Raw genomic sequence first — 22,723 nt, forward strand, 5'->3', positions numbered from 1 at the left:
GAGGAGTACTCCAAGAGTAGCACTCGCTGACCCCACGCTAGAGTGGGGTTAGTAGTGAGTTGGTACCCACTCGGAGAGGCGCTAAAAAACACATTAAAATTAATTATGAGAAACACTCGACGCCATTTGCCACAGTTTTTTTGTTCATTCTTTTTTTTTAGCTGAAAAACCATCTACCAGTTCCACAAACCTTTTCTTTTTTGGTCTGTTTTGGCAGCAGGCGAAACTGAATCCATATGTGCAATGTTTTTTATGGACCAGACCTCTTGCCCTGTCTCTTTCTAGTACGTAGTCTCTCTCCATGGCTCTCTTTATCACTTCAAAGTTAATTATGTTGACATAGTCAGTTTTCAGTCATTTCTTTCGCTTCTGCAACCCTTTTATTAAAATGAAGAAGGGTTCACGCCCTCCCGCGTTGGCCTTCTCCTCCTCCTCCTCCACCTCCTGCTCCCTCTTCTTTCGCTTTTTTTTGCGGGGGGCAGTTATTAAGAATTCATGCCACACCCAGAGTTCCACAAAGACGCCCAGAGGGGCGAACAGAAGCAGGAGCAGCAGCAGCAGCAGCAGCAGCGGCACTAGCGACAGCAGCAGATCGGACGACTGCCAAGTTACTCAAATTAATTAAGTTTCGCCTTTTGCCAACATCGAGCATACGCCCGATTGCGCGGCAGAACACCCACAGCCACCCCTTAACCACCCCTTCATGTACCCCGTCATGACTGCGGGGTATGCGGTGCTTTTAAAATTTTACAAGTGACATTCTGCCAGACGATATCGGTGGCTCCACACCGCCCTGTCCCGCCCTACCATGTCTCATATTTTCTAACCGCAAATGCATTGAGGGTGTTGGGGCTGGCCGTATGTTGCTCTGTATGAAGCTTATTTTAAAATGTAAAATTAATTGCTTTGGCGCAATTTTAATTATTAAAAAAAAATAACTATTGACGGCAACCCCTGAAGTTGAGTGAAGCACAAGCAATAGGGAGGGAAGCCACATAAAAATCCCTCCAACACATTAACGTGGAGAGGAAAAAACTTTTCTACTTAGTTGTCGGTAAAGTGCAGCCACTATACAGTGTGTACACACCCCTTTATGCACTGCACCACATCCCCATTCTATCTATAGAAAGTTTTAATTTTAAAAAGTTTGCTTTCATCGATATTTTCAGTAGAGCCTTTGACTTTGATGCTCGGGGGCTTTGTTGTGTGGCACAGCGGCACGTTCTGTCTGTCTCTGGCGTCAATTAGTGCGGGAAAATAAAAAGGAAATTTGGATAGAGGATGCAACATTTGGCCAAATTAGCCGCTAAACTCGGCAAAAAAGGCCAACATCATCAAGTCAGTTAATTGCCGCAGCGGCAGCAGCGGCGGCAGCGGCGGCAGTGTGGCCAAAACACCCAGGCCTAGGCTAGTCCGTAGGAACAACAAAACAGAGAGCCCTGTCCATATAAGTGGACGGCAATTATACATAGGTTATGCTGGCAAAGGGGGGAATGTGGATAATGGTGCTCTCTGTTTGTGTGTGCTGCACGTGCGGCACTATGAGGCAGCGGAGGCAGCTGCAAATTTCAATTTTGGCTATGCACAACAACAAAAATTAGCAGCAATTTCCACAGAATACATGAGGAGCGGGATAAGCAACAGGAGAGAAACGATAGTCTGGCTGATCGAAGCATTGGATATCCTAGAAGAGTTCTTAAGAGAGATCTTAAGAGCTAGATACTTCAGTAGTTGAAGTCTTGTAATTAAATTAATTTCTGGCAGTTCACATTGGGTAGTTCTCAGGCTAAATGGTTCCCTCTATGGCTAGTGGAAAGCTCTGTGGAATCCGTGTTATACCTGCACTGCCATAGGGTAGCAAAGCGGGCAAACCCAGCCACAAACGGGCTCGCAATATAATTAAGTGGATGCATAAAGTGTGGTGGGGTTTCCAATTGCTGTAAGGAGTGCGGGAGGACCCCAGAGTGGCAGAAAGCAGCGGGCGTAGATACAACTCCAAGAAGTGTGTGGCAGATAGCAGGAGAGTGGTAGACAAAGTCGCCGAAAGGAGTGTGTGACAGCACGCGCTTTTGTATAGCCGAGGAAGCATGGGTCTCTGGCTTTGGAGGATGCCGCCACTTTGCTGGATTACCAGCATCTCAGCTTGGCTGTTGGCTTATGTCGTGTGGATGCTCTTTCGATGTAAATGATAAGTCTTAGTATATCTAGATATGGTTTACTTTCCGACTAGCATTCTGTAGCTGTAGGACCTTTTCGCTCTTCTTGACAGTCTCTAGAATGCTCACATATGGTGTGCAGGGTATATCTTTGGTCGTTCTTTCCACCATTCATTAGCTCATTTATTTATTTCGTTTGGTTCCATTCTATTGCCATGCCATTCGTGCCATGAATTCAGTGCAAATTTCAATTTTTGTTGCGCTTTTGTTTTACATTTTGTTGTTGCTGCAAAATTGAACATTTGTTAACGAATTTGTTTGCTTGTTGAACATTTTGAGCGTTCGTTCCGTTTCGCTCTTTTGGCATTGTTCATTGTTTGTTTATGCTGCCCGTTGCCAATGACGTGGCAGACCCCATGACCAGCCGCCGCTTTGGTCTGGCACGCACGTCACCCACTTGGCCCACTCTTTGGCAACACTGTGGCAGCAACCACACCATACCCTGCCCCCACTGTTTGCCAGCCTACGTGCCTCGTTGAATATGCGACGCGTTTAAAAAACAATCAATTTTAATTTCAATTTAAATTAGTTGCCGCCGCTGTTGTTGCCAACCCACCAACCCCGCTCTTGTGGCAATCGGAGAGGGTTCTGCGTTCCGCGTTCTGCGTTTTGCAACTTAACGCCGCTGCAATGTTGCTATACAATTATTTTCACAGGCCCTTTGCTGTAAATGCAATTTAGCTACCACTGCTGCTGTCCCACTCCACCCGCTCTCCCTCTCTCTCTCTCTCTCCGATTCACGCATTGTTGTGCCTTCTCTTTCGTTTAATTTCATTTAATGCAAAATTACGGCAATTGCTATGAAAAGCGCCATAAATTATACTTAACAAAATGATGTGATATTTGTTGTGGCACAGTGCGTTTCAGCAGTGCAAGTCTAAGAAGCAAAAGAGTTGAAACAAGTCTGAAAGTTTTTTCTTCTACAGCAAAGGAAAACTTTTGATAGAAAGTTCTTTCTATGGATTTATGGGCTCAGCCCAAACTGCATCCATACACTACTGAAACGCACTGTTGTTTGGGATAGACATCTAGATATTTGTATGCACATTGTGTGCATTTGAAATTGGATTCCAATTTCGCTTCTAAATATTTTTCACCTTTCGAACTGTTTAACGCGAAAATACATTTGGAAAATAACAAAATATCCGATCAGGGAATTAAAATTGCAAAAGCTATTGTTTATTGTGTGTGTGTGTGTGTGTGTGTTTGTGTATTAACAATTAAAATTGGAAGCCATAGAAATGGTTGCAACAATGCCAATCGGCTGTGTGTGTGTGTGGAAAATAATAAAAGTGGAAATTTAATTCGAGGATTAAAAGGTGAAACTCCGAAGCCAGAATCAAATGCAATTTTCTTTTGTTTTGCAATTATTGTATTTGAAGGGGGGTTTTTCCCACCAACTTTTATCCTTTACTTGATTTCTTGGGCATATATAATTTAGTTTGTGGCCAACATAAAAGTGATTTGTACTTTTGGCCAATTGGGGTATCAAGTGTTGAGCTCTTGTGCTGTTCTGTAGCCTCTGGGGGTCTTAAGCCCAAGACCTAAATCAATCACGGCAGGAAGCAGGCAAGGGGACACGCACACACTCACTTATTGGGGAGCAACTTGCAGATACATTTGTATCTGGTACTGCCCGCTGGCGCTAAACTACTTAGCCAGGCAACATTTTCATCGTAATTCACGTCTTAACCAACAGAACACAGCAGAACAGATGGCATTTCGAGGCAGAGCTGGGTGTATCCCAGGGATATGCTGGGGATACAGCGTACATTCTACCCGTTCGACATTCGGCCACAAACATGTGTTCGTTCCCTTATGTAGGAGACTGGCAGCAGAACAACTTTTGGCCACGAAACAACTGGAGGCGGATACGGGTATAAATTATAGGGTGTGCCCCCCAGTGCCCCTGCCTGCCTGCCTGCTTTGAGTGTATCTCGCACACACACATACGCACGTCCCAACATTTGCGTATCTGCGGTCTGGCGTGGTATTTAGCTTGTAGCCGAATCAAAGCATTTAATGGCGCTTTTAATCTTGTTAATCGACCCTCACCCCACACTCCCTGCCACACTTCCACACTGCCACACTGCCGCACTGAGATTCTCAGATAGTTTTCGACCGTTCCTGCCACTTGCCGCTGCTGCTGCTTCTGTTGTTTATGTATCCTGGGAGGGCGAAAGAAGCCTGTGCCCGAATGGGCGTGGCCATGGCATACAGTGGAGAGTGGAGATTGCCAAGGATTTTGTATGCACAGATAAATGGTTAAGTGAATTGCTGCATACTTGGAGGCGTCTTTAAAGCAGCTTTAACCCCCACCGCAAAACAACTTCAGAGATAATTCCGCTTGGGAGATAAAACGGAATCATTTTTATCCACTTTAGCGTTCGTCAAGGACAATTTTGACATGTTCAAATCCCTTTTTCCCCCACCCCTCCACACACACAGAGACAATGAATATTATTTCTTTATGCAAATTTGATGCCACAGAGTTTTCTCTGCCACTTGTTGGGCTCTGTTGTGGCAGAAACACCCGTCTCCCTCTGCCACTGGGCGTCTGTCGGTGCTCCTTTTGGCCACCATTTGCGTTATATTTTGTTGAGCAAGACAAATGATTTCCATTTAATTTATTTTCAGTGTTTCATCGCTCTTTTTTCCCCTACGCTCCCCTTGGCTCACCCACCAGCACCAAGTTTTCTTTCCTTTTCTTGTGGCTCATGGCGGCAAAAGGATTTAGCTGAATAAATTATTGCTTGAAATTGTTACATCTTTCGCGTAGCGTGGTGGGGGGTAGGGGAGCCACTATCTGAAGACAAGTGCAAATGGAATAAGAAGGGGCGCACACAGCTGACAAATGTTGCCCCAAAGAGCTGCAGAATGAATGATATTGTATCTATTGCTATTTTATTGTGTCTAAAGATCGCTTTTTCTGTGGCATGCCTTGAAGGTGGGTTTTCTCTTTAATCCAACAGAAGTTTCCTCTCTTTGGGACTGCCTTAATTAGTTCCATTGCCCTTTTGGTTCATTGCTTTTGACCAGGTTCTCGTATTTGGGCAGCTTATGCAAACACGAAGCTGCTCCAGCTGCTCCTCCACACGTGTGTGTGATTGCCCTTCCATTTGACTCACTCTCCCTCTCTCTCTCTCTCTCTCTCTGTGTTTGTGCTCACTGAAATTTCACACTTTGTCGCTTTGCATATGGTGCGGGGCACGTAAGTGGCAGAGGAGCGGGCAACTGTAGCGATTACAAACGCGCCGACTTGCAAATGGTGGAGCTGCTGCTGCTGCTGCTGCTGCTGTTGGCACTGGTTCTGGCTCTCTGTCTATGGCTCCGACTCACGGCGTGGCAAGACTCTGGGTACCGTACCGCATGGCATCGCGTGCCATTTTTGCGATAATGAAACCGAAAGGCAATGTGCACCAAAGCCAGTCGGCTGTCCATGAGCTTCCAGCACCCTCGGCTGCCTGCCAGCACCAGTATTTGCGGGGCATTCTCGAAACCCGAAATCAAAGTGGAAAGCACCTTGCTTACCAGATGTTTGATTATGTTAAAGTTCCCATTACAAAATATTTAGTTTCGAAATCAAGTCTGAATTTGAGATTAAATTCAATTTCTGTGTAAAATTCATTATTCTCTGAGTTCTGGTTAAGTTTTTATCTTTAAACCTTCCAAATACCCGAAACCAAATGTATTTATGGTTTCATCTGATTTAAAACTCCAAAATGAAAAGCAAAGAGCACTGAAATATAACCAGAAACGGAACCTAAACGGAATGGGAATGGCAATGGCAATCAGTTTTCCCTTTCAACCAAGCAACTAATCAATGGCGAATCCTTGGGATGCTTGGGACGAAGTAACCTCCTTTTTGGCATGCTGCCTGCGCTGCCTCACTGCCAGAAGAATCCACCGATGCGTGTAACTTTTTCAATTAATTTGGCTAAGCTTGAAAGAAGTTCTGAGTTGAGTTGAGTTCCACACTCCGCACACTCCACACTCCACACTCCACACTTGCGATCTCTGTCGTACTCCCCGACACACTCCACTGTTTACGGCTGAGTTATTTCAAAAATGTTTTGCATATCAGATTGAGTCTGAAGCATGGAAGCTCCGGGGCGGCACTTAAACGCCTTCGTTTTTAATTTAATAAGAGCCTTGCTGCAACGACTGCAGCAGCAACTGCTCTGCATCCCAAATGAATGGAGAGGAGAGGAGAGAAGAGAATACAGAGAGCAAGAGACTAGAGACGCCGCGGAAAATGCTGCAAATGCACCTCCGACTGCTGTTGAATTCGCTGCATGTCAAATTTGAATTTAGCTGCATTTTTACAACTGTTGCAAAGAGTATCCGCACTGCTCTCCGTATCTCTCGCTTGCTGCAGGCAACAGTGGCTGTCTGGCAGTGTGGCTGTGTTTGTCTGTTCCTCTGTGCGGCAGCAATCGCATGTGAGCCAAAGTCAGACAGTTGGCAATTTGCATAAATTTAGATTAGTGACATCTGACGTGAGTCTCTGATATGCACAGGCAAAGGCAAAGCTATAGCCAACGAATAGAGTGGGCTGAGTGGGAATGGGGGTCGGGGGCGGGGGCGGGGGCGGTGTCAGTGGCATGCTGCAGAAGCAGCATTAAGTAGGCAACTATGCAACGATTGCCACCTCCTAATACTCGGAGAAGATTAGACTTCTGCGAAGTGCCGCGTCCCCCGTCTATGACAATGGAATATGATTTATGAAGCTCTGAGATGGAGCCTGCAGCTGCCTGAAGCCTTTGGAGCTGTGTGAAAATCAACCGCTCATGTGGAAAATTAATCGCATGCAAGCTCATTATGTGTATTAGTCGACTGTTGGCTAATTGTTGTGGTTGTTCGCAGGAGGAACAGCACCCCAAAGCTGCATGCCAAATCGAGAGCCATATTTCAATCAGTCTTTTCGTGCCGCTTGCCGCTTGTCTTAAGCTGAGCAAAATGAGCTGCAGAGTTCTGTGTTTAGTTGAATGGAACAATAATTCATACATGTACCCCCTTTTATTTAAGGATATGCTGTGCTGTGTGCTGTGTGATTGCCATGTTTCAGCCACATCTTCACTCATAGCTCCCCCTTCATTGTGTTCCAGCACGAACGCAAGGGAATCTCTGCCTTTTTCAGTGCATCCGCGTGTGCGTGCCCCTGGGCCCAGTCATAGCCCAGCGCATAGACGAATGTCTCTCCGTTGGCGCTGATGGCGCACTTGGTGATCGGCTGATCCTTTGGGGCGCTTGTGTATATCTTTTTGTGCTTCACCCAATCTCAGAAGTGGTACATGCCGTCAGCACGGGATGGGCACGCACATCGTTCACCGCATAGACATTCATTCCAGTCTGTTGCCAAGAGGAAGGACGAGGGCTGAGGCAAGGTTTCCGTGTGCTTAGTCACCCTTAAGACATACCCTGATACCCTGTACAATATCTCCCTGCTTCAAGTTTAAATTAGAGCATTTTCTTTCATCTCACGCGTCATCTCGTGGGCAATATTCCAAAATTTGTTTCCACTGTAAGAAGTACATGAGTGTGTGTGTGTTATTCCCCCTTTCTCTGCCACACTCTTCGGCCGGAGTTTATTGGCTTTCGGAGCATACTTTGAAATTTACCGAGTTTCTCGTGTAATGCCTCCGCTATATTGAAATTAATTACAAACAAAGGATGCTCCAGCGACGTGCGCGCCGTCCCGGAGGAGCAAGAACACGCTCTCTTTCTGTTAGCCGACGTCTATATGTTTTCCCTCCCTACAAGACACACTTTGCCACTGACTATTTTTGGTGGAAGCTATTGAAATGAATATTTCGCCAACGGCTGACGGCTTCTAATTTCTGATGTTTGTGTCTCGGCTTCAAGGGGAAAAAGGAAAGCTACAAATACAAAATGTTTAAGCTTAAAGACAGGAAATCTATCGGTCTTCCCTTGAGCGATCCCAAAGCGTAAATTACTCTCTAATAATATTATAATATTACAATAATATAATAATATAATACATAATATATGTACATTTAATTTTTATTATTATATTATTTTTTGGCTGAAATACCCTTCCCCGTAACGAAGGTTTCGCGTTATTTACGCTAAACTTATTTAATTCATTTGGCTTTAATTGTTTTTTGTGGTTTTTTAATGGCATTTTCCTCGAATTGTGCTCTGTTTTTTATGCCATTTTGCTTATGTTTTTTCATGGGCTTTCAAAGGAAAACAAAACAAATATCTCGCGATAATTAAATTCTCAAATGTACATAATAATAATTCAGTCCGATCTTATTTACACTTAATAAATATTATATGCAGAATTATGTTGTTATAAAAAAAAAGGAAATGAAAAACATTTGCCAGCTAATGAGAAATGCAAGTTGTAAAAAATAATGTGAAAATTTAAGTATTTATGGAATTTAAATCTGTGAGAGTGTGCGCTTTTGTTTAAAATTAGTTTCTAAGTCGGAATTTCTATGTACCCTTCAAGTGGGCGGTGGGTGTGATTTCCAACATGAACCTGTTACCAGCTGTTTGGGAAAAGATTGGCCAGATGAGATAATGACATAACGCCGAATATCGAAAAGGCTTTTACGAACACGTATTAATATTTTATATTGTATGTGTTTAAAGGGTATCTATAGCTTCGGTATACCTGCCTTAATCCCCATATTGACATAATCGTTGAAATTCGGAATATTTTGTTTCCCTTTATGCAGAAAACATTTGGCATGGCAAAGACAATGATTTTCCATGTACGAGTGTTCATGTATCCGTGTACTAATGAAATCAAAATATTTATTGACTTTCTGGTTGCTGTGTTGTTTGCCTTAAAGGGGAAATCCCACAAAGTGCAGGGGCAAATCAATTACTTTCCAAACCAAAAAACTAATTAAAAATATATATTTCTAAGCAGAGAAACCAAACGAAATTAAATGAAAGGAAAAAGGAACGAGAGTTTGTTCAATTGTGCAAATAATTTTGGAGCATTTTCCAACATAATTTTCTCTAAGTTGTTCCTTTCTTTAACAGAAAGATAATTGCATAAGCACAAATGAAATGCACGCGTTTGGCCCAACTTTGAAGAAGTTCAACAAGAAAACAAGTCTCAAGTCTCTAAGGGAGAACAGGGTCCGTTCCCTATCCCACGATCCGAAAACCAACACAAAATGTTACGAATCAGCAAAGAAAATGTGAGAAAAACAATTTGCGCATATTTACACATCACAAATATGAGAGAAGACAAGACAATTACAATTTTCCGTCGAGTAAACTCAGTGAGGAATTTTCTTTACATTTTTTGTTTCCTTTCAACTCAAACATGAGTCACGCCTCTTTTATTAGCAAACATTTAGCACAAAATTTGATTTTGGCTCAGACGGCAGAGGATGTTAGGAAAGGGATGCTCCATTTTGTATCCCTCTTCTTTTCGGCGCTTTTTGTTGGGCTCTCGTTGATGTCTAGCTCTTTGTTGGGTTCTCTACGATGTCTAGCCTGCGATGCTAATGAATTTTAAGCCTGCCACAGGGATAAGAAGACGAAAAGGACAGCCAGCAGGCGGTGACAAGCGATAACTGAAACACAACACTTGATTCAATTTAACGTTGCAACAACAAGTGAAGAGGAGCAGTGGCTGCACAGACTGAAACCAATCGATTAGGGATGCGCTGGGCTTAGCCAGAGAAAATCTGAGAACGCTAAAAACCATTTTTAAATAATTTTTGGACCCAAAGTTAAAACAAACGATTCTTCTCAAAATTATAAAAAAAAATGCAAGGAAGTAATCATAAATCATTGGATTCGTGTAGGAATGATTTCTAACCAATTTGTACTAAAATTTCATAATTTTCTTTCTTATTTCAGGTGAAGTTTTGTGTCAAATCCAAGCACAGACTCTACATGCAAGAATTGTGAGTAAAATACTTCAATTTTTATGGGGAATACATTGCACTTTTTAGGGTTACATTTAAGCTTAAATCCTTTGCTAAGAGCCTATATTTGGAATCCATAAACTCCATTTCCGATTTCAATCCTGTTGGCTTAATTCTTTCGATTCGAAGCATGACGCTGTCATCTCTAGGCACAAAATTCATTGGTGTCAAGCGGCGGCTGGAGAAGGGCGGAACTGCGGTTGAAATTAAAAAGGAATTTAAGCAAATTGCTATTGAAGCCGCGTGAAAAAGGGTGTGGGCGTGGGAGGCGGCTGGAGAGAGTAGAAGTGAAGCGTTTGAGCGGCTTTTGCTTTTGCGGTTTATTTGGGCAAAGTGCCAGACCACAGGCCAAAGAGCAGGCCAGAAACGGTACGCTGAACTGGACAAGGGTACAGAGAGGAAGGGGTTGAGCGCGCTGGGCAAACAGTTACTTCCTCAATCAGTAGGCAACATGGCATTGGGATGAGAGCGAGAGAGAGAGAGACTGTGGCAGGGGGAACCTCTCTTGTCGTCTGGTGTGGCCGGGCGACAGTTTAATTGGGTTAGCAACGTCAACGGCCTCTCTGTTCATTGCACTGGACATCATTGGCACTGTGGTGGGCGTGATCCCCATCCGCCAATTCGTCAGACTTACACACACACTCATCCCACCCCTCTGCCAGTACATGCTTTTATAGGCTCCAATGAAATCGATTTCCATGTGCACTTCGCACTACCTATGGGTTTGGAATATTTTCCATCTATTCCATCAATACTTTCCACCCACTCTAATGCTCACTACCCGCTGCTCATCAAATTAACTGGCTACTCCGCCTTCTCATCTGGTGGATATTTTTGTTTGTTTTGGGCTGTGGCCAGCATCGACTGTTGCCTCTCCTCTAATTAATGACACTTCAATGGATGATTTTACCTGTTTACCCCACCTACCACAACGCCTACTTCTATTCCCATTCCACATAGGAAATACTTTCAGATCGGCAATGTTTTTGTTTACTTCATTTGGCAGTGTAATTCAATAAATTCATTGCGAAAGTCTTGAATTAATTAGAGAGGTTTTCTGTTGAAACTCAAAGATTAACGCTTTCAGTCTCAAAGATTCTGAATTTTAAGCACCATCCTCTGGCATATATAAAAAAGATTTTCTTTTAACATTTTAAATTTCCTGTCCACTTGTGGACTTCCACCCATCGGAACCTTGATTTTTTCTCAGTAATTATCATGTTTTCAGACACACAAATTGGTTGGGTGGCTTTTTGAAAAACATTTCGCTCAATTTAAGGGAAAACTTTGCCCCAGTACCTGCAGGGCCCACGTGCACGGCTCGTCCTCGAGGGGACGGGTAAGTGCTATTATTTGTTATTTGGTAAATGCAACAAATGCAACACTAGCACACACATCCCCCCCAGCAAGGGACTCTGTATGTGTGTGTATGTGTGTGTCGTCCATAGACACCCGCAGAACCACAATGACAACAACAAATTGCAATAGCCAGCCAGGACGCAGGACACGGGACCCTGCAGGTTCAGGCGTGGCATCATAATTAATTCAAATTTAAATTTCCTTTTGGCGCATTTTTGCACGCGCCATTTTACATAAACACAGAACGACGGGTGCACGGTGTGGGATGTGGGATGTGGGATGTGCGGGGTGCGGCATGACACGCCCACATGTGTGTGTTGTATGTGGCAGTAACCCCTTGCGTATCGTATTGGGTTGGGGCAGAGGCTTCAGGATAATAAACTGTTTAAATATTTAGTTGAAACGAGTTTTTAATATTCGTTTTTGCGCATTTAGCAGCTGCCAGAGCTGCCAGAGTGGTCACCGCGAAGGGGAAGGGATAAAGTCGCCAAAAAGCTGGGGAAAAGTGTAGTGGGAGAGAGGAAACGAAGCAGCAAGGGACGCTTCTGGGAGTAAACTTTTGGATAATTACAGACGCTGATGACGATCCCTTGCTGAGGCGAAAGGAGAAGTAGGTGTAGTTGGTGTCCTAGACCGACTATTAATTTTTAATTACATCATAAGCGGTTTATCCATTTTACTTGTGGAGAAAGTGTTCTTTTGGATAGGAAAGTCATTAATTAATGTGCAGTAAAACTCTGGTGATTAACTTCAATACATGGGTATACACATACTTCACGGAGAATAATATCAGCATCTCATTTTCCGATATTTTTAGTATCTATTCTTTAAATTTTCTCTTGGTTTTGCATTTCGTATTCACTTTCCAATTGCAGAAAAGAGGCCGAAACTGAATCCATCAGACATAGGCACAACCAAAACAACAAACGAAAATTGCCTTCGAATGTTAGATACCCCATAGGAAAACATTCATTATTTGGTAGATAATATCTTGGAGGACAAGTACAAGTTCTACCTCTTATATCAACTTTCATTGGTAGTCTCTACCATTACAGGGTAGACCTAGCCATAGTCAGAATTTACATGTTTTTCCTAGCGCAATTAATGTAGCGGTCAGTGGAGAGGGCGGTTTCTGGGGAGGCCTGCCTGTCATTTGGCTGAGTGCTGGGGCACGATATCTCCTGCAGCATCCTATGCATGGACGAGGTGCGAAATGTGGCACGCATCGTGTGTCTGAAACCTGTCTAGACGGAGTCGCATTCGCAGTGCCCCGTAGCCTAATGCATTTTCTTTACATATTTATGATCAGCGTAGACGAACAGCTGCGTGTTTGACCCCGCGGCCACAATTTCCACTAATAAATTACAAATTGCATAAGCTGTGGAGCCGTAGGCTGAAGAGAAACTTATTTCTCTATCAAAAGAGAGGTCCATCTACAAGTCTCTTTGATAGCAATGATTATTAAATGGATTTATCTTTAGATATAATTATATATTCTTTTTTATAAATTGTGTGTTGATTTTTTTTTTTACTATTTCCATTGTCATTTTTTGATTTTTTTGATAAATAAAAACCGCAAAAAGGGGAAAATAATGTGAATATAAAAATAGATAAATTCCTTATTGAATTCATTTTGAGTGTTTTATGATATCTGAGTTATGGTTTCTATGTCGAAGGCACTTAATTCCGAAGATGTACGGCCCTCTGTTCGTTCGTCTTAGCCCTACCAGTATTAATTATATTATGAAGATAAATTCTAAAATCTAATATCTGGCGCCGCAAAGTTTCGCAAACAACCGCCAATCAGTCAAGTCAAGTCAGCCAGACAGTTGCTCCTTCCAGCAGTGTTCCTTGACATGCCAACCAGCTGTAACTCCCGGCCCTGGTCCTGGTCTTCTAACTGGGTCGAGAGCGGTTGTTGTTGTGCGTTGGGTTTTAGCTTAAAATGCTTTTAGGTTTACGTAAAATGCATTTCGCCAGCAAATGACGCGCGCCTTTGACTGACTGCCATTGTAGTTGTAGTTGTTGCGGCAGCAAGGATGCGGATGCCGAGGAGGATACGGATGAGAATGGTGATGGTGATGGCGATGGCTTGCTGGCTGTGCGGCAAACAGCCGACTGACAGCCGACAAAACCCTAATTGAAATTGTGCTGAAGAATGGAGTTGCAGCATGTTTGGAAAGCTAAAAATTGAATGAGCGTTTGATAAATGCCATCTCCGTAGACAGTCGTGCGTTGTGCGGCTCACCTATATGAGGGGAATCCTTGTCTAGGAACTGCTAACGTTCATGTTGATGGCCGCCTTTAAGGCTTCCAAGCAGGACTCGGATTTGCCGGATTCCTCAACGCACACATGCCAGGACTCCTCGTCCGCGCTCTTCTTGCACTTAATCACTTGCCGCTCATCGGAGAGTAGGCTAAGGAAGCTGGGATATTCAATGAGCACAATATTGCCATGAGAATGGGCCACTTCCACAATACGTTGCAAGTAGCGAATACAGACCCATTTCTGCAAGAGTGCAAAGCATTAGTGGATCTCATAGGTCGGGTATTAGTTGTACAGGGTCTTACGGAATCTGTGGGTTTAGCTGCATAGATGTCGTTCATGTAGGAAGCCGTGACAAACTGCCAGGACACGAACTCTGCCAGCTGTCAGGGATATACATAGTTATTAGATAAACCGAAATGGAATCTGGAATAACTCAGTGCAAACCTTTTCCAAATGGCTGATAATCAGCAACGACTGTTTGGCCCTATAGCTCAGCGCCAATTGGAAGGATATCATTAGCAGGTCCTGGATATTGTGATCGGATTGGCTCCAGTAAATGTTCCTGTCATCGCCAGCCTTACGGATGGATGTGCGCACGTTACGCAAATCGAAATCAAACTCCTGCCAAAGGCAAAACCAATGAAAATTTCAGTTAATACTTGCTCCAAAACTGCATCGTTTACCCCATCTGGCAGAGTTTGTAGTCCTTGGTTTCCTGGCACTAGGAACCACACCGTGTACTTATTCATGGTTATGTACTCGAATGTGCTGCGCACTTTGTTAAAGACTTGCAGCACGAATTCACGCTCCGAACGGCGCACAGCCTCCTGGACGGTCACACAGGATCGGGCCAATTGGCATATGACATTCCCTTCGTCCAGGTCCTGGCGTTCAAAGAGCTTGACAAAGGTCTCGAACGGATTGTCGGGGGTCCTACAAAGAAATCGAAAATGCATTTGCTAATGAATGAAATGAATTCCGTGTGATTCGTTACCCACTGGAAGTTTTTGTAGCTATTGGCGTCTGCCTGGATGATTTGCAGCCAATTTCCGGCACACTTGTCCTCCAAATCCCACAGATGGATGGTCGAGTACTGGGCCACCACAAAGAACCGGCCGTGAAACTCTTCCAAGCGGCATGGAATGCTCGTGCTGCCATTCACCGAATAGCTGACCCACTCCAGAGCTGCGGGCTTATCGAAGCGTCTCATGACCTTCACTTCCGTCACTTTCTTTTGCATTTTGTCCCTTTTGCGTGCCTCGCTGCGCAACTTTTGATCCTCGAACCGCCGTGCTGCTTCCGCTGAGGTGGATGCCGTCATGTCCAAATCGCTTTCGGGCTCCTCCTCCTCATCCCCACACACTGGCTCCACAATGTGCGACAGCTGGAAGCGCAGGGACACGCTGCCGCGTCCCACCTTCAGCAGCGGCAACTGTCTCAAGGTCATCGCGTCCGGAAAGGCCAGAGTGCACAATAGCTGTATGGCCTGGGCCACAGGTGTCTTAGCGACAGTTATGCCACCGGCCTGATCCTCATCTTCAGCACTGTACAGTATCACATGCACGTTGTTCGATTGGGGGAACGACACGCTCACATCTTTGCAGCCCAGGCAGTCTTTGATGTGCAGCTTCGGGGAGGCACAGCTGTGAGCTAATATTTGCGAGGAAGAACTCCCACTTACCGATAGAAAGCGCAGCACATTATTTTCGTTACCATTGTCCATGTTCTAACTCAGAAATCAGAGAACAATTGCAACAAAATAATACAACAAAGTGTTGAGTGAGCTTCAGTCCAAAGTGTTGGTAAATCCCCGCTGGATGCGTGACTACGTGTATCGATAGTGTTTACAGGCAATATCCATGGTCTTTCGATAGTTTCAACCATTGTTTTTAGTGTGGGAAAGCGTGGCCTGGAGAGTTTATTGCGCATGTGCGATCTTTATTTACTTTATGATCTTTCCCCTTCTACTGCTGCTTCCCTTTTTTTCTTCTTGTTCACATTCTCCGTTCTTTTGCTTGTGGTTCCGCCACCAACCTACAATTGTGAATCAGATCAGCAAAGAGTAACAAAGATTATGACAACGAACCAGTTGCAGGCGCTGAGAGGTGAACCATTTAATTGGCTTTTCGAAATGGTACATCAAATTAGGATTAACGGCATTCAAAGTGCCATCAAAATTGGTCTCCCCTCCCCTTGCTGGGAGCTCCTTTCCCATTACACAAAAAAAAAGCAACAATTAGTTCAAAATTTGCCATAAAAGTGAAGGCAAATTTATGTTGTTGTTGAGAATAAAAGCCAGAAAATTGTGATTTTTCTTTTAAATTTTTACGACACTGTCCGCAGACTTTTTTGACCGACTTTTTTACGACTCTTCGAAAAGGGGAAGGGCGAGAAAAGAGGCAAGAAAAAGCAAAGGCGAACCGTTCAATTTGAAGAGAATAAGTAATGTTGGAGAAGGAGGAGAAAAGGGGGAACGGAACATTTCTTATCGCTGCTTTTGATGATGTCCCTGCTGCTTCCCTCCGCCGATGCCTTTGCGCCTTTTCTGGTACTTTTTCTCTTTTCTTTACTGATTTTTATGCACTCTTTGCATTTTTTAATGATGATTGCCATTTTTTGTGGCTGTTGTAATGCATTTTAGTCGTTTCTTTCCTGGGGATTTATGATCTCTGATTCGTGGGACCACACGTCACGTCGCATTGCGCATTTAATGGAGATTTAATAACCGAAATGATCGCCAAATATATTATGAATGATCAGTGCAGTGCGTAAGAGACAGTGTTTAAGCCTAATATGGAATACATGGATCTGGAGATGTGGAGATGTGGATGCCTGGCAGGCCAGAGATTCTCTGGCAGCTCGTAAAGCTAACGAAATTATGGCAATTTAACGGACGATTGCGATCCATCCGGCAATCCATGGTCCATGGAAATGGTCAGCAATTAGATGGCAGCGACAGAATAGCCTTGGGCCAGAGCAGGCAGCTGTGCAGAGGCAGAGCTCATCCACGTCCTGGGTCCGGTGCAGTAGTCGTTGAGACTTTTATCGCTTACATAAATTTCCACAGATAAAAGCGCGAAGAAATGCACTGAGCTCCATGCACCATGGCTGGTTACATGTCCACACAAACTATGTACACACACACAGAGCGGCGGTAGAGCCTGGGGAATGTCCAGAAATTATAGCAATTTGCTTGTCAAATTGTTGCCGACTTGGCCAATAAATCGTGGGCTTTATGGGCCGCATTGGCGTCGACCGGTGATCGCGATAGAGTTGTTTTAGAAATAAATTCCCCAAAAGGTGTACTCCCTCCCTGAAGAGGGGCATCCTCTGGCTCTCGCTCTGACTCTGATTCTCTTTAGTGGTTCGTAAACTTGTAAAATGTGCAATTTTGTCGGCCGGCTTTTACTTAAGTCGATCGCATTTGTTGTTCGCTTTATTTCTGTTGCTAATTTAATGGTCCTTTACCATCGAGCGGTTACCAATTGAATAGTTGAAAGGAGGTTCGTGTCTGTGGGGGATCTACGGACTGCAGCCACGATACAAACTGATTGAAATATAGCTATTGTGATTTATGATGCGATGGAAGTTTAATGTTTATCGATTGATGATGATGGGAGGACGCTCCCATGTAGCAACTACTTGAAGACCTTCTTGCTCATTTAAGCTAGAAATGGTTTCTACATGTGTAGTTTAAAGCGAAATGCAGCGGAATGAGCCGATGCTCCATTAATGGAATGCCTGCCAATCCCAGCAAAGGATTCCCCTTCGATGCGTACCTCTAATTCCACCAAAGTATGCAGTTGTGCAGCAAACATTGTGCCAGCGAGTTTGCTCCCTCCGCCACCCATTAGCATGCAACCCATCTAACCGTAGTCTACCGCTGCCTGCTGCCATTAGGAGCCGTGCATTCGAATGCGAATTCTGGCCATGCCTCGCATCTGCAATTACCAAACGTTTTTATTGTCTCGCTGTTGTGGGGCCTTGGCCGGCACCTGCTGTACTGTTGTTGCTCCCACTGTTGCCCCTGCTTCCTGGTTCCTGGCTTCACCTCCTGCCAGCTCCTACGGCGGGGCATGTCAGTAGCACCGCCAAGCTGCCGAATCTCCCTCTCTCTGGCTCGTAATTCGAAATGTTTACGGTACATTTAATTTCATTTGGATTATTACAATATGCTTTAGGAGGCGCCAGGCGCCAGGCGCCTCGATTCGACTGTTTTGTTGGGACTCTCTTGCCAATCTCTACGCTCCATTTGCCAAGCTAAACAATGAGCCATGAAATGGGGTGGGGGGGTTGGCTGCCACAGCTTCGGGGCAGGTGTACCGTACAGCATGCGGACATATTTCATTGTTGTTGCCCAAAGTGTAATTGCGAATTCCAGACAAATGTGAAATTTGAATTTACAAGTTTAACTTTTCCTGTAGAATCATTTGTTTGGATGGTAACTCTCTCTCTTCTCCTCTCGTACTCTCGTACGACTCGCTGTTGTTGCTGAAGCTGCTGTTCCCTTTGTGTGGCTCCTACGACTCAAGTGTGCAGTTGGCAATTCTCGACTTAGTTCATTTGTTCCATTTCAACGCTTGCCTACCAGGGGGTGTGTGCTTGCATCTTACATCTTGCTGGAGCGCATAAACAAATGTACTCGTGTAGGGGGGGGGGGGGCTACTCCTCTCTCTCTTTCTCTCTGTCTCTCTCTCTCTCTCTCTCTCTCTGTCTCAATATCAATGTTACGTTCATTTCGTCGTAGCCAGCATACACAATGGCAACCGTTGCCATATTTCCGGCATTTGTATACCCAGGAATATGCAGGAGGGTAGCTCGGTATCAGGGGAAATTTTTTACTTTTATTATCTGCAGCATTTTCCAAAAGTTTAAGCCAGAATCACCCTGTGTGAGCAATCATTTCCTTAAATAAGTACAGGATATCCTCAAGTCCAAATACTTTCTTTCAATCTCTGTACTTGTTTTGTGTATTGCCTACATCTCTTCTGCTGCTTTGTTATTGCAACATCACGGGGTCTTCAGCTGCTGCTGCTTTTGTGGGATGCGCGTGGCATCTTTGAGTCGGTTTGGCAGGGATTTTGGCTCATAAGATTCCACATACTGCCAGCGAGCACTGTACCAGAACATTTGGGCTGAAGTTTGCCATCAAGTGAGTGCCCGCTCCCCATTTCTGTGGCTAGGATATACGAGATTCGTGGGTATTGCGTGGCTGGTGTAGCTTGTGTATCCTTTTTTGCACTCGTCGTTCGCCGCATTCTTGTTTGGCTTTTGTACATTTGCTTGGCTTTTTGTAAGCTCCATGGGGAGGCTGTTCGGGTGCTCCTCTGGTGCTCCTTTTGTGCTCGAGCGTTGTGCCGAAAAAGTTGCATTTCACGTCTTGTTGGACATCGGACTGGCAATCGCAAATGCTCTCGGCTAGGGTTGGGACGGGTTGGGGTCCTGGGTCCTGTTTTGTGCTGTTCTGGGGCCTCAAGGAGTCTCTCAATTCTTCCGTTTTGCTTGGCTTCATCATATTTTCCACCAACTGCTCTTCAGCCGGCACAAGTGTAGCCAAAGTGGTGCGTTCCGGTTTGCCGCATAAAACACAGTGCCACGCCCACGGCGCCTACACACACACACACACACACACACAGACGAACACGCACACGCACACAAATACAATTAGAGACTTGGATTGTTGGTTCAACTTGTTTGCTTACATTCAACTTTATTTCACTTCTGCTGCGATAGTTCCTTTCTTCCAGCTCGACCCCCCATCCTCCCCTGCTGCTCCTGCTCCACATTCAGATGTGTAAAGTTTTTGGCCAACTTCTCTGCTTCTCGCTGGAGTCGGAGACGCCGTCGGAGTCATCGTCATTGTGTTTTTTGAGGGGGGGGTGGGCATGTGGCATGCAATAGTCCTGGCTGAATGCTGAATGCTGGCGGAGGAGGAGAAGACGCCTTAACTTAATTCTGCTTGGATTTCTATGCATCTCTCTTTGCGATGCCACATTCAACCAGTACTCGTATGTTTGCTTAAATGTTGTACAATTCACTGATTTCTCTGTGGTTTTATGTCCATTGTTGAATTTTTGTTGATGCTGCAGCAGCTTCTGGTGGCTGTTGCTTCTACGAGTATTGCCACTGCTGCGGCAAGACTTGTGTGATTATGTTGTACTATACGAGGCATTGTTCATTTGGCAATTCTTTGCGGTAAGTCCTTGAGTGCAAGTCTTAAATTTAATAATTAGAGAGATTACAATTGAACAGAGATGGGAGAGAAAGTTTCGTAAAATAAATAAAGCAAATAAAGGTAAAAGTGGTTTGGGCTGCCTGTGAGGCTAGTTCTAGCAGTGATAAATGATAATATTAAGGGATTTGTGTATTATTGAAACGTTGTCTAAGATCCAAAAATACATTTAAGGAGGTATTTTTTATGCTCACTTAATCCTCATAGAATTACCATCAACGGATACTTGTTGCTCGAAGTAAAAGTCTTTTCTCGCCATAGCTTTGTTTTGCTTCCCTTTTCAAGGCATTTTGCTTTCCTTTCCAAGTTCAGTTCCCTCCATGCTCCCTCCAGAGATCCCCAATGACTTCAGATCTGCTACAGTTGTTTGGTAAATGGCAATAAAATAACCCAAAATACATTGCCCAAACCCTCAAGTGGCAGTACCAATACCAGTTCCCATTTTCCATGTCCCGGAGAACATTGTAAATTGTTGGCCGAAAATTTATTGGCAGCACTTATCAGATTCACTCATAAATCTGCTGAAAAAAGCCCCGTCGCCAAAATCCATGCACCCACTCTCGCCATCTCTCTCTCTCTCTCTTTGTTGCTCTTTCGTTCACACTCGCACTCGCGCTGGAAGGCAGGAAGGCCAATGGCCAAATGCGTGGGCGAACTGCTGTCTCTTTTTTGGATGGGTGGCATGTGCGAGACATTTATTTGCATGCTCTCTCTCTTTCGCTCTTCCTCTCTTCCACTCTGCTTGTGGTGCTCCATTTCGGTCGCACAATCCACAAATGAACATGACATTTTTACAAGCCCAAACATGTGTACACATGTGAGCCCCAAACCACTCGAACCGAACCACTCGAAATTAATAGCCAGCAAAGCAGCAGGCAAATGTAAGCTTATTCGATGACCATGCGGTCAGACAGGAGGGGGACAAACGGACAGCCAACACACGAACGTACAGTTATGGACGTGGCCGAAAAAGTCAAACATTTGAACGGTAAAACAGGTCCGAGAGTGAGAGGGAGAGAGGCAGAGAGAACAGGGGGGGCGAACAGGTTGGCATTTTATGCATCTATAAATTTAATTACTCAAAGGCTCAAAAATGTGCAAAACAAAAAGCCATTAGCCATGGCATCATCCTAGGACCCCTACCTAGGCTCATCCTACCATACCAGTGCTCCATGTGGACACCGGGAGATTGTTGTGGGTGGGTGCTGTGAATGTTCGATAATCTGGGCCAAGTGATGTGCATACTCGAACGACAATCAAGTTGCAGCAGGTCCCTTTCATTGGCAGCAGACGAGTCTATGAAGGCCCAATGAGTAGAGGGAAAATCATGACAAAACATTTGCCCAACGAGTTTTCATTTTCTTTGTTTCCTTGTCGTCTCGATTTTATTTTCTTGTTTTTTTGGTTTGGTTTTGGTTTCGGTTCGGTTTTGGGTTCCACTTGAATGAGAATGACGAGAGGATGTCATGACGATGATGAAGTTATCAGCAAAAACAAGCCAAAAGTTGGCACAGTTTCAAAAAGTTGGCCCACATTCAGAATAGAACAGAGCAGGACTCAGATAGAGAGAGTGCGACAGACACACAGGATCACAGGGGCCACTATCGGGCGCCTAACAATACAAAATGCAGTCGGCAAATTCTAAAACAAGGCAAAAACTTGGCTCATAGACAGACCGAAAGAGACATTTCTAAATAGAGGACTTTCGCCCTGTGTGTGGACCCACTGCAAATATTGGGGGTGGAGTGACAGTGCAACAACAATTGACAAATGCAACAAACGACAAGTTAAAACTCATGTTCATTGTGCTAACTTGCCACACGAAGCGGCGCAGGGAGAAGCCACATGAAGTAACGCAAGGAAGAGATAAATGTTACTAGTATGTAGATGCCACAAGTTTTCCTTTTTGTGAGGTTGCCAAACACAACATTTCTTGATGTCTAACAAAGTAATTAAAGGAGAGAGGGAGAGGCATGTCCAATTGCATAAATCAATTTGAATTAATATTCGGTAAGCTGAATTCGAGCTTGTGGAAATACACACAAATGACTCAAGAAAAGACATGAACCTAATTGATAGACCATTTTGAAACAGACACTAAAAGGAGCTTTGCATTTTGATGGGTTGGAAAAATACAAGTCAATATTAATTTGTATGGCAATTTACTGATACTGATTACTTGCAAAACTTAAATGATAAAATATCATACAGTTTCAAGTGTTTTCCGTTATCCAAATAATTAAATTCCCAGACAGCTTTTGGCATATTTTACCGGTCAAATAGCTGCAGATGGAAAGTGTTTTTGGCACCTCCGCCTGACTGATGGACAAAGGACAGCTGGAGTGACGCAGTGCATGAGTGAAGGCTTTCATTCGCTTTGCTCGTTGCCGGAATTGGACAATAATATGACGTATGCATAATAACAGAATAACTAAGAAATTGGTTCATATTGTAGAGAATGTTTCCAAAAATTTGGAGGCAGAGTGCAGGATGTTGCTGGCAGTGTGTTGGTGCAACCTTTCAAGCGTAAATTGCATATTTTGCAGAAAGTGTTCCCAAGGGAAAGGATTTACATATGGGTACGGTGGGGTTGGGTTAGGACATGGATGGTATGTCGGAATGCCATGAAATGGGACGAGACTGGACGTGGTATGGCGTATAAAAGGAATTAGGAATGCAATTTGAGGTTGTGTTGGCAATATGCACCAGTGGTGGGGGGGGGGGGGGG

General features: G+C 44.3%; 1 protein-coding gene and 1 long non-coding RNA gene across 2 annotated transcripts in view; one reads left to right on the top strand and one right to left on the bottom strand.

The window, feature by feature from the left end:
* The window catches only part of LOC117590782, a 62,321-nt gene extending 52,207 nt beyond the window's left edge, over nt 1-10,114 (top strand). Inside the window, exon 3 of the long non-coding RNA XR_004574330.1 lies at nt 10,068-10,114. This is a non-coding gene — a long non-coding RNA (uncharacterized LOC117590782). The remainder of the gene's footprint in view (nt 1-10,067) is intronic.
* A 3,036-nt stretch (nt 10,115-13,150) lies between these two features.
* Nucleotides 13,151-15,577, bottom strand: LOC117590753 (protein ORD). The gene is made up of 7 exons (XM_034283675.1): nt 15,445-15,577; nt 14,762-15,390; nt 14,447-14,696; nt 14,208-14,384; nt 14,066-14,143; nt 13,743-14,003; nt 13,151-13,677 (listed from the first exon to the last, which is right to left on the bottom strand). The coding sequence occupies exons 1-6, from the start codon at nt 15,484-15,486 to the stop codon at nt 13,764-13,766; spliced, it is 1,416 nt and encodes a 471-aa protein (XP_034139566.1). The 5' UTR covers nt 15,487-15,577; the 3' UTR covers nt 13,151-13,677; nt 13,743-13,763.
* Nucleotides 15,578-22,723: the final 7,146 nt, after the last annotated feature.

This window comes from Drosophila guanche, unplaced genomic scaffold (assembly GCF_900245975.1).
Source record: "Drosophila guanche unplaced genomic scaffold, DGUA_6, whole genome shotgun sequence".
Classification (NCBI taxonomy): Eukaryota; Metazoa; Arthropoda; class Insecta; order Diptera; family Drosophilidae; genus Drosophila; species Drosophila guanche.

What these genes read in the sequence shown, in the direction of transcription:
- LOC117590753 (XM_034283675.1), bottom strand. Translation starts at nt 15,486, where the DNA reads ATGGACAATGGTAACGAAAATAATGTGCTGCGCTTTCTATCG. An exon ending in AATAGCTACAAAAACTTCCA is followed by an intron (nt 14,697 to 14,761) that starts GTGGGTAACGAA and finishes ATTTCTTTGTAG; the next exon opens with GACCCCCGACAATCCGTTCG. An exon ending in CAGCTAAACCCACAGATTCC is followed by an intron (nt 14,004 to 14,065) that starts GTAAGACCCTGT and finishes GCACTCTTGCAG; the next exon opens with AAATGGGTCTGTATTCGCTA.